Raw genomic sequence first — 12549 nt, 5'->3', positions numbered from 1 at the left:
CTCCAAGTAGAGGTAAAATTAAACTACGAAACTTGCTGAAATCTAGGAAGTGGGAAGTGAGTCCTTCAAGAAGACCTGTAGTAGATCCTACTGGGGAGCAAGAGGTGAAGGAATACAGAATTTCAGTTCAGATGGAGAGTAGACTGTAGCACCAGCTGATCAGAGTGGTACTCTCAAGGGGAATGGGAATGATGGTGATATGGAGAGCTGGAGCTCCTGTTTCACTAGCTATCAAAATATTTGACCATGCCTCCTTGCTGACCTTTTCAGTGTGACATTAACATGAATAGTAGACTAGCATACTCTCTCAAACACTTTGCTTTAACTATCTCGTGCATTATCCTACATGCGCCTTACATATCACACAATGTACGTCACTACATCACAGGGTTTGATGCCAGCAAGGGAATGCAGCCAGAAAACTTTATCCCCGCTACCTAGTGGCAGGCTTACTGAGGGGAGGCATGACTAGGACTCTGCCAGTATAGATTTTGGGGCCGGGATGGAATGGGGCTTGGATCTGTGCTAGAGGGTATAGGGCATTGTGGTTCCCAGGCTGCCACTTCCTCTCAAGATAGAGGGGCCCAAACATGGGTGTAGCACCCCAGAAGGCTGCCATATCAGTGGGTGTATAATGGCGGGGCAGTTACAGTGCCAAGGTATGCGTGGAGGGTGTCCCTGCATCTGTTCTGGCAGGGTGTCCCGAGGCCACTGTGACAGCCACAGGTCATGGCTGGTGGGCTATGGGTCCCAGATCCCATGCCTGGACCTGGGACTGTGCAAGACGGGGGGCCTGTGGTCTGTCTCTCCCGTTATTTTTACCGATTATGACAGAATAGAAAGGGAATCAAAGCCTGAGGACACCAAATCACCCAAGGGGATCAGATTGGCGTCATGGAGTGCAGGAAGATTGAGGAGTAGAGCAGAGGAAGTAGCTGAGGCGTTGAGTAGGAGGTGAGTGGATGTTGGATGAGTGAGGTAGTCAGATATGGGGGAGGATTAGTCAGAATGACTACCAGGAGGGATTGTCGGTACTGCATCTCACTGGAAAACGCTTCCCCAGAGTTGTTTCCCCTCCAAATTTCAACCCACAGCTGTTCAAGTCTAACTGCTGCAGATATTTTATGAACAGAGGACACCAGTAATCTGGTGTATGGATTATTATTTTTTTTATTCATTTGTTTTTCCTTCCTCCATTCTGTTATTTAAAAAAAAAAAAAAAGTCATTTTAGCATGGTAGGGCAGATGGATACGGTGGTGTGGGTGTGTTGATTATAGTGAAATGGGTGGAATATGTCATGAATATAATGAGAATAAGTGAAGGGATAATAGTAGTGAAAATATTGTTCAGTGGGATAATCTTTTCATCAGCGTATGTTCCACAGGCAGGGTTGGATGAGGTGGAGAAGGATAGATTCTTGGATGACTTAATATATGTAGTAAGTGGTGTGGGTGATAATGAGAATGTAGTTTTGGGAGGGGACTTAAATGGTGATGTAGATGAAGCAGCTCAAAATATGAAGGAGTACATGGGGGATGTGCATATGGTACAAGAAATGATGAAGGGGAAACGATACCTTAGTAATGGTAGGCAATAAACGTGACTGTGTGCAACACACATTATGGGTAAAGAGAGAGTAGGATGATTACATATGAGTTTGGAGGAAGTAGCTGCCAGATAGACTATTTACTGGTCAGGAGGGCTGAAAGGAGATAAGTGAGAGGTGTTAAAGTTACACGGGGCGAGAAGTGTGTTCAGCAACACAAGTTATTAATAAATGACATGGTCCTTAAGAAGCGGGTGATGAAAAAGAGGACCTATGCACCTAGTAGGAAAGAATTTAAGCTGAAAAACCAAGAAGTAGGGACGCTTTTTATCGTGACATGTGGCCGAACAGGGAGCCGTTGACAGAAGTGTTAATGAACAGTACAGAGCTCTCAAGAACAACCCTATTGAGAGTTAGTAATTCAGTGTATGGATAGACAAGGGGGTCCCTTAGATGTAAAGTAACTTAGTGGTGGGATGAGGGTAAGGAGAACAGGAGGCTTTTCCGGGAATGGGAAAAGGGTGGTAACAAAGAGGAATACTTGGCTGCCAAAAGAAAAGACGTTTATAGGACATTGTCTGAGTCTCAGAGACTTTTACTTGATAACGTTAATAGTGTGGAAGGGAAGACTCTGGTATATAAGGTGGCAAATCAGATGAAGAGAGAAAACAAGGATATCATAGGTAAGCAGTGTATAAATAATGATAAAGGAAAGGTAGTGGTGAACAGTGGGGATATGAAAGATGCCTGGAGAGGGCATTATAAGCAGTAGAGTGAAGAATTTGACTGAGACAGGGAAGATTTGGAGCCAGTAGCTCCAGTGTTTGGCCCTTGATATTTGACTGACACTGCTACTGTGAGCAGGGCAATAGGTAGGATGCAGTTGGGGATGGCAGCAGGGGTGTCAGAGTTGACTGCTGAATGTTGATAGTCTCAGGAGATATAGGAATAAGGTTAGTCACTAATTTGATAAATATGATTATACATGAGTGTGTTATCCCAGATGATTGGCTGAAGAGCGTAATTGTAAATGTGTACGAGGGGAAGGGTGATACCCTGGCCTAGAAAGAGGAAATTATAGAGGCATGAAGCATTTGGATCAGAAAATGAAGGTAATGGAGAGAGATCTAGAAGGTATGGTTAGAAAAACAGTGAATATTGATGAGATGTAGTTTGGGTTTATATGCAACAATTTCAGGAAAAATATATAGGAAAGAAAATGGATCTGTACTTTTTTTTTTTTTGGGGGGGGAGAATGCCCTTGACAGAGTCCCTAGAGAGGTGGCGAAGCAGGCAATGATAAAGCTTGGGATCAAGGCATGGCTGGTTAGGGTGGTTATGACTATGTATGTGGGTGCTCGCACCCAGATGAGGGTGAATGGAGATTTGAGTGATGAAGTGTTCCGTGCATGTTGGTGTGCATCAGGCTTCAGTCTTTGAGCCCTTATTGTTTAACATGGTACTTGAAGCCCTCTCACGTGGCTTCAGAAAGGGACTTCCGTGGGAGATACTGTATGCTGATGACTTGGGGACGACTGCCAAGAATGAAAGAGGAGGAGGAATGATTTAGGGAGTGGAGAGATGGCATGGGGCACAAGGGCTTAAGAGTAAATGCAGATGAAACTAGAATGCACTCAGAGAGCATATACCTCCGCCAATGCCACTGCCATTGAAAAGGATCCAGATCCGGATCCGTGGAGATATTGTGTGGAATAGTTAGGACATGGATCTGACCACAAAATTATTCAATTGTTCTTTGACCCATTGCCCACTCATCCGCAAAATTGTATTGAAATTCGTTGAGAACCTTTGGAGATATTGTGCGGGATACATAGAATCCGGATCCAGATCCACCCCATAATGTAATCAATTCTTTCTTGTTCCATGGCCCACCCTTCCACAAAATTTCATTGACATTTGTTGAGAACTTTTGGAGATGTGCAGAAGGATCCGGATCCGGATCCACCCCTATATTTAATAAATTCTTTCTTGGCCCATGGAGCATCCTTCCACAAAATTTCACTGAAAATCATTGCGATCTTTCCGAGATATCTTGTGGACAGACAAACAAACATAGCGGAATACATAACCTCCTCCAACTTCGTTGGCGGAGGTAACACAAGTGATGATATCTAGGGCTCGTGGCGGTACTGTCAAAGAAGAGGAAGAATGGTCATGTGCAATTTGCCACAAAGGCTTGGGAAGTAATTCCACCCTGTGCAGTGTTTGTGATAAGTAGATGCATAAGAGATGTAATGGTATTGGAGGCAGACTGTGAGATAATGCTGATTTCATGTGTGCTGTGTGTTGAGGAGAGGATGTGGAATTTGTCCGGTGTGAAAGATTGATCTTGCTGGTGAGTCTCTTGAGTGTGTGGAAGAGTTGTGTTATTTGGGAGGCATGTTATGTGCTGGAGGTGGGGCTGGAGCTATCTCTGTGACTAGAGTGAGGGTTGGTTGGAAGAAGTTCAGGGAGGTGTTGCCTTTCCTGACAATGAGAGGGCTCTCCCTCCGTGCTAAGGGATCTTTGTATGCTGTATGTGTTAAGATTGTAATGCTGCATAGTAGTGAGAGCTGGGCAGTAAAGGAAGAGAATATTCACAGGTCAAATGCATAGAAATGACAGTGATTAGGTGGATGTGCTGTGCGTCCCTGAGTCTGAAGCCTGGGGAGGGGGGAGGACAAGGTTTATGATTGAAGAGTTGCGAGGTACAGTAGGATGGTACTGGAATGTATTGGTGTTATAATGGGGAGAGGTAGACTGAGATGGTTTGGGCATGTTGAGAGGACTGGGGATTATAAATGGGTGCAGAAAACGAGAAGTGTTAATGTTGTGGTAGGGTTGCGAGAGGTGGACTGAAAAAGACCTGGGATGAAGCCACTGGTTGTAACCTCAGGGATAAGGGACTGAACAGGAAAGCTGCCAGAGATCGAGCAGCATGGAGAGCCGGCATTAGGTGACCAAGGCTGATGCATGCAGAGATGTTGGAGCCTTCATAAACAAAACGATCGAAACGAAATTGACATTCTTGGCGGTCTTCTGGACTACGGTATAGTACCAGTCGGAGAGAAGGTCATGCGCTTTGCATAATGGATTGAGTCTCCCAGAAGTCAATCAGCTACTCTCATGGCCTTTCCAGTGACGTGTTTTATTGGTGCATTCCTGATACCTCGTTATTCATCAGTGGGGAAACGTCTAGGAGTGAAAGAGACAAGAAGGCCATATCTAACTTCTTCCGTTCGACAGGTCTCTCTAAGTCTGAGTAAATTTGTTTGTATATAGCTAGGAAAGAATAATCTGACTGAAATAGTTAACCATTTTCGTTAAACAGATTTCTCTTATAAAGAATAACATTATCTGACATCCATCATCATCATCTAATCCAGTGTTGCACCGTGAGGAGCGTAGCTGTCCGAGGCAAGACAAATTGGTTCTGAAATTTTAGACGAGAGTGAACAGTCTCACTCATCCCTGAGCGGCATTACGTGCACAATAAACCCTATACCATCCCTTGGTTATAAACCTGCACTGGCTCAATCCGATTGGAAAGCCTTAATTACCCACTAATTCACCAGATGCCATTATTTGGTTATATGGCTACCAGCCAGCTTAGTAAATGGTTTCCTGGTATACAGGAAACCATTTGGCTTGTCACTCAGTGTAGAGCCACCCTTTGACAGCAGGAAGAGAGAAGAATGAAGGAAAGAAAGACAGAAGAGGATGGAAGAAAAGATGGAAGGAGGTAAGGAAAGGGCAGGCATCCGCGAGCAGCACTGCATCGAGTGAGTGGTGGGTGAGCACCCCCACCTAATTAAAATTAAATAAAACATGTTAATGTTTTTATCCCTTCAGATCGAGAGGTATCTCCTAAGATGAATAAGTTCTCCTGCCACTACACAGAAGATGACAAAAACAAAGGGAGGAAGTAAGTGCTCTGGGGTACAGTGGCCCTGCATGGGGCCCATGCGCCTCACAAGGCTCAATCCGGGACTGTTCGTTGTCGTTTTACTTTAGAATATACAGTTTAAAGCCAAGATGATGCAGAATAAAATGCTGCCGGTGGAAGTGTGTCCCTTTATTGAGATGAGATGGGGAACACCATCAGTTTTTTTTTTTTTTTTTTTTTTTTAAATAATGAATGGAGGAAGGAAAAACAAAAGAAAAAAAATAAGTCCATGTGCCTAAAGGCATCCTCCATTCATAAAATATTTATAACAACTGGATTTAAATTGAAGTGGATTAAATGTTTGCGGGAAATAACTCCCAGGAAGTGAATTCCAGAGAGTAGTAGTTCTGGGGATAAATGAATTTTAATAAACAGAGGTTCTGCATTGCCGGGGAGAGAGTGTGAGTTCATGGGCGCTCCCAGCTGCCCGAGTATTTAGGGAGAAAATGTGGCGGGGAGGCACAATTGAAGCCAGTTCATCAGAGCACTTACAGTGGTGTCAAGAAAATAATGCTAAAGACGCAACATCTCTACGTACTGATAAAGGAGGAAGGTCTTGCGTAATGGCAGGATTATTGATTAAGCTAATGGCTTTATTTTGAATTTTGTTTAACTGCCTCAATGCAACCGCTCCACATCCACTCCACAGTGGTGAACAGTATTCGATATGAGAACGCACGACCTTTGTATATTGTGGCCATCTGCTCGTCCGTGAAGAACTCACGAACTCTGTACATAAGTCCCATTTTTTAAGAAGCATTTTTAGCAAGGGATTTTACATAAGCTGTCCAGCTTAGGTTGGGGTTTAGAGTAACGCCTAGGATATCAATTGTGGTGGATATGGGAATACTGACTTCATTTAAAATTATGTGTGAGTCTGAGGGATTCTTTCTGTTGGAGAAATTAATGTATTTAGTTTTCTGAGCATTAAATGAGACCAGATTTTTTTGTCCCCATTAATTAATTTTAGAAAGGTCCTGGTTCAGGGAAATTGCTGTGTTTCTTTGGGAATTTATAATATCAAATTGTGTAAAGGAGGTACTAAATGTGAAAGAACTATGAAGGGTCGAGTCATCAGCATAAGAGTGTATTGGGTTGTGCATGACAGATAGGTCATTTATATGAATGAGAAAGAGGGTTGGCGCCAAAATTGATCCCTGAGGTATGCCAGCATTTATGGAATGAAACTGAGAATAAATTCCATCTACCATGACCCGTTTTTTTCTAATATGAAGGTAAGAAAAAATTAGAGGAACCAGTGATGCAAGGCCATAGTGTGACATCTTAGACAATAAGGCCCGGTGCCGTACTCCGTCAAATACTTTTGATATATCAAGTGCCATTGTATGTGTTTCACCGTGTTGGTCTATTGTTTTGTTAATCTGATGGGTGAGAAGGCAAAGAATGTCTACAGTTGAACATTCTTGTCTAAATCCATACTGCCAATCATTGATTAGTTAAGTGATTTCTAGATGCTTGATTATGTGTTTGCTCATTAGTGTTTCAAAAACTTTACCGAGAATGGAAGTTATTGCAATTGGTCTATAGTTTGATGGATCAGAAGTTGCCCCCTTTTTAGGAACAGGATGGATATTTGCTCCTTTCCAAGAGGCTGGAAAACTTGAGAGCGGATGCATAAACAGAAAAATTTTGCCATTACAGGAGCCAACACTGAGGAGCAATTTTTAAGTACTATTGAAGGAATTTCATCTGGACCAGTACCTTTGTCTGCTGAGAGATTCTGTAATACAGCTTGTACGTATCTGGTGTGAATCATGAAAGGAGGTATTTGAGGAGAATCAAAATCAAGTACAGGAATATTGTGACTTTCTATATTTAGGGTTTAGTTTGTTGAAAAAATGTCAACGAGAAGTTTGGCTTTTCCACATGGGTCACTTACTAGATTTCCATTGGGGGACTGTAAAGGTGGAATGGAAGAGGTGGTAGTGAAGTTAGTTTTGAATGAATTAAGGGTTGACCAGAATATTTTATCATTTGGGTTGTTTAGTAGTTTGTTAGCCTGTCTTTGAAGAAAGTTTGATTTAGAAAGATTGATAATAATTCTGGCATGGTTTCTGATATTTCTATAATAGTTAAAGGCTTCTTTGGTTTTGGTCCTTGTATAAGTGTTGTAGGCTATTGTTTTATGTTCTGTTACTCTAGCACAATTGTGGTCAAACCATTTAGGAGAATTACATCTTTTTCTGTACCTATGATGGGGAATGAATGTTTCCATGCCGACTTTAATGAAATCCTGTACAGTATGTGGCCCAACGTGGAATTTGCATCTTGGGAGAAAAAGGAGGTCCAATGGACATCCATGAAAAAAGTATGGAATCCCTCCCAGTCTGCCCACGTCGTAGTGCCATTTAGTCACCACGACAAGTTCAGAGCAGGAGGGTGTGGTAGGTGTTAAACTTGTGGCTTGAATCAGACAATGATCCGAGGATCCGAGGGGGGACATCACTTCGACACTGTAATTGTCTGAATTGGTTGTTAGAAACAAGTCCAATAGGTGGGGATTCTGATTGGGGTTGTCTGGTACACGGGTGGGTTGACTGACTAACTGGTTGAGATTAAATGAGTCTGCAAATAGCTCACATTCAAGATCAGAGTCATCAATTCTGGCTGAATAAGTGAGCCATTCAACATTATGGACATTAAAATCACCCAGAATAGTAATTTCTTATGCAGTATTAATGTTGAGGACGCATAGCTGTGAAGAAACAGAGTCAAACACACTCGGCTTTGGAGGGGCATTAGGGGAATGATAAACACAACAGAAATACTTAACATTACCAAAAGAATTTAATTTGTATATGGAATAGTCGTATATGGAATAGAGTGTTGCTTTGAGGTTGTCTGGTGCATGAACTTGGCTTGGATGATGGTGATGATGATAGTGATGATGATGATGATTGTGTGTGTGTGTGTGTGTGTGTGTGTGTGTGTGTGTGTGTGTGTGTGTGTGTGTGTGTGTGTGTGTGTGCGAGCTTCCTATTTTTTTGTGGTTTGATTCTTTCCACATATTTTTGGTTCATTTCTTTATGCCTAGCTCAAAATAGATTGATATTAAGTTCTTCGTTTTGATGATGTATTTCTTATTCTGTTCTTACTGTTTCCTGATGATTTGTTTCGCCTTAAGACAAACTTTCTGGTCTTGTGGGGTTTATGATCTCCCCATCTTCCCTAAGATGAGGAAAGTGAACAAGTGGTAGAGAGAATGAATTAAAAATGGCTTCCTCTGGCTGAAGAAGATAGATGTTCTAAATCAAAGTAGTCATCCCTCTATTTCGTAAGTCTACAAGAGGTTATTATGCAATTTTTTTGTGATTACGGTACTGATATCGGTAACTAATTATTCCTTCTTACCCTCTCCCTCCACCACAACGCCACTGCCTGACCTGTTCCCTTCTCCCCTGAGCCACCTGCCCACTCTAGTATTGTTGTTGCTGAGATTATTGTTGTTGTTCGGATTATAGTTGTTGTTGTACTACCAACCAGCAGCTGTGAGCTACAGCTGGTGATGATGGTGATGATGACTGACTAAGTTTTCCTTTCTTCTGTCGTCCTTAAAGAATATTGTACTAAACTTTCTTGCCTCTCCCCCAAACCAGTTCTACAGCTGACGATTATGATGATGGTGATCACGCTGCTAGAATGGGATCTGTGTTCCATGTGGTATGGGAGATATGGTAGCACCTCTTCCTTAGCGATTTATTTTGTGTATCATATCTTTGCATTCTTTAGTATGTGACTAAACATCGCCTTAATATCGACATAGTTTGCATCAATAACTTGCAAGACGATACTGAAAGATAACGTGCAGGATATTTTACTCATTAAGAGGTGTTACTTTCTCTCCAAAACTCTTTTAAATACAACTTTATAAACTGCAAATGATGATGATCATTTGCCTGTCTTCTTTTCCAGTGTTGCTACCACGAGAATACGAGCTGCAGGAGAAGCTACGGGCGCCTGGCAGTGTGTGTGATGGTGGGTGCCACAGTGCCACCCAGACCTGCCCACCGCCCTGTGACCCGCCCGAACATCACTGCGGGGACGTCACTGCTGTACTCACACCTTCACATCCGCTGCCTGCTGCCAATGGACTTCTGCAGGATGTCCTCGATGTGCAACTCTAGTGGACAGTACTTATGTGGTGAGTTTTCTCAAAATATGGAACATCCTAAGGGCAACCTTTTGGTGTCATACTGGGTAACCAGTTAAGACTTTCAGGATTTGAAGTTCCTTACCAAATATTTTCAATAATGGCTGAACCGCTTACTATGTAGAGATGGCTCAGGTTCAAACTGGTGTCCTGTACTTAGGCATAAGGGCACGCACACCAAAACGCTCGCGAAGCCCAGCTACAAGCATGCATACTTTAAGATCATTGCTATTTAATTGCAAAGGTACTCACAAAAACATAGGAGTCGCCACACAGGGTCGTTAAAATACAGTAGGTGTTTCGATCCATCTCACTTTCTTCATTCTTTCATTCTTTGTCAGTTGAAACTTCAGAACCAGAAATATACAACAGCCTGTTATGCACCAAAACTCTTCTTAACAATCAGGGATTTTTCATTTCACATTTAGTGCAGCATTCGAGCTACAGTTCTCTTACGCTCAGATCTCTTCTCAGGATAAGTAAAACTCCACAGATTCGTGTTGCCTGATTCCACATAAGCATATTATATAAAACTGTATCGATAATTGCGGTAAGGATTATCACAGTTGAAAATCGTTTATAATAAATGTACTTCGTGTAACTGGTAGCTAGCTATCACAAAAGGACAATAGATTAGAAAACAAAAAATTATTATAAAATGAGGGTTAAGATATAGTAATCGAAAAATGCAGAAACAAGAGACGAATAAACCATAGAATCAAAAGGGCATTTGTGATGGGAAGACATTCAGAGTTCTAGAGTCATTAGTACATTCCATAAGGTACAAATGTTTTACGAGAACACGGCTCTAAGTCTTAGCGCAGTGACAGTATTGTAAAACGTAAATGGAAACAACAGCGAAGGTAAAGTCCTATTGTTCTGTTTTTCTTGGTTAAAGGAAATGCTGAATCGAGTGATTATACCAACATTAGGAGAAGCTGTTTATTGGGAAGATACAATAGTTTCCGCCTGACTTGGACCCCACGTCGGGTCAGAACTCTACAATGTCCCCGGTAAGTAACTTTTCTACCTGTTCTGTTTGAAAAGCTTATGGCACTGTACTAACAAGACATAGCATGACTCAGTAAGGACACGACTCAGTCCAGTGAGAGAGAGAGAGAGACTGTAAGGCATACAATACGGGTATTTGCCTATAACTGGGGAGGTGATTTTTTTTTTACAGATTCTCGAACTGCAAAAATATAATATCTTTAACCAATTTAAGGTTCGTATTCTCGTTAGCCTAGGAGGGTATCTAACACCTCTTCGTTAGCGATATATTTTTCATACTGCACCTTGTTGTTCTTATCTCTGATACTTATACTTTATTTACTATTGTCATATAGTGGCCGAATAACATACATCAGAAGAGTATCACGTACATAAATAAGCTAGTAAGAATGAGGTGCTAGAAAGCCTTCTTAATCAACGAGAAGATATTCCGAGAAGTGAGGTTAATATAGCATCATTAGTTTATGCAGAGAGGCGGTTATTAAAATCCATGTATATAATAAAATATTTTCTATTACCAGAGAATTATATATACATCTACTTGTACTGTAGTAACGTATTTAGGGGAATTTCGTTATTCAGCCCAACGTGCCAAAATCTGGTATGGTAAGAGTGATTCGGTGGTTCACTATAATGCTTCATATCACTGGTTCTGATCTGGAATGTATGCGCGTCAACATAACAGTGTTGTAATTGCACTGGAGACCAATATGTGCTGATCCGCATAGCTGGAGTTAAAAAATCTTTTACATGCCTAAGCTTTGAAATTAATGATGCGAGAGTGTGACCTTGCAACATGACTGAGTAATACTTGTTACGGTTCTTACGCTCTTATGATTCAGTTTCAGCTGTATAAAGTATCCTGCCACTAGCTAGAAATCTAGAGCTCTCCTGACAATGATGGAGTAAAGGTGATAGTATTAACTCACAGGCTTATGTAGCTCCCCCTCAACCAAATAAAATTGCTTATTGTAAACTGGAAGAGAATATAGGAGTTAGTCCGAACATAAGAGTATTTATCTGGCAATATCCCATTGTTTTTTTCTTCTGTGTACAGCTGCGAGACTGTAAAAGGAAGTATTGCCTGGAAATGTACGATTGCAGTGAAGAGTCTGCCCTATACTTGCCTGCAGGCTATGCTGATGGGAAATTTTACTTGAAATATTTTTACGTAAAATATGAAACACACAACACGAAAATATGAGGGGAGTAAATTCTGTGACGTTCGGCTAGGAATAAGAAGTATGAGGGTCAGGACCCAATGCCGACAGGAGTGTGTCGGCGAACTCATGTTCGTGATTGTATGTTAAGAGAAAGATGTAGAGATCAGTGTAAAGTGGATGCAATGGTTCTGAAACACTGAGCTGAACCCTGTGCTGCTTAGGCTGAGGTTCAAATGAAGCAAAAATGTTGGTGGTCCAAGGGTATGGGCTGGGTGAAATGCAGCTATAGAAGAGCACAGGACAGTCTTAGTTATCCCGCTGGACATGGTGACAAACCTTTTTTTTTTTTTTTTTTTTTTTTTTTTTTTTTTTTTTTTCAGTCTACCATCAGATGAATTTCCTTAATTTATAGAGATTCTCCTAATGTGAAGTTTTAAATGACGATTATATCTAATCCTCGAATAAATCATTATCAGTCATGTTCTGTATAAAATCGGCTGGTAGTAGTAAGAATAAAATATAAACTATATGATCTGAGTAAAGGAGTTAAAACTGTTCGATGATACCGAACTGTGTTTGTCTTCACTAAAGCTTTCTGAAATGTTCATTAAAAGACATTTTTAATCACATTTTAATAGCTCAAAACCCTACATTATCAATGGGATTATTGATGGAAATAATATACTACGAATTTGGCTCTGACCTTCAGAG

The 12549-nt window shown here is 41.3% G+C and overlaps 1 protein-coding gene across 1 annotated transcript in view; it reads left to right on the top strand.

Moving 5' to 3' along the window:
- The window catches only part of LOC145400657 (metabotropic glutamate receptor 6-like), a 123345-nt gene extending 113707 nt beyond the window's left edge, over nt 1-9638 (top strand). The window contains exon 15 of the mRNA XM_080273091.1: nt 9427-9638. Within this exon, the coding sequence (XP_080129217.1) occupies nt 9427-9638 (212 nt within the window). The remainder of the gene's footprint in view (nt 1-9426) is intronic.
- The last annotated feature ends 2911 nt before the right edge of the window (nt 9639-12549 follow it).

Source organism: Coenobita brevimanus, chromosome 53, assembly GCF_032717465.1.
Source record: "Coenobita brevimanus isolate Jiangsu-jjx chromosome 53, ASM3271746v2, whole genome shotgun sequence".
NCBI classification, from domain to species: Eukaryota; Metazoa; Arthropoda; class Malacostraca; order Decapoda; family Coenobitidae; genus Coenobita; species Coenobita brevimanus.
The sequence above is the reverse complement of the archived record's forward strand: the minus strand, read 5'-3'. Positions and strand labels throughout refer to the sequence as shown.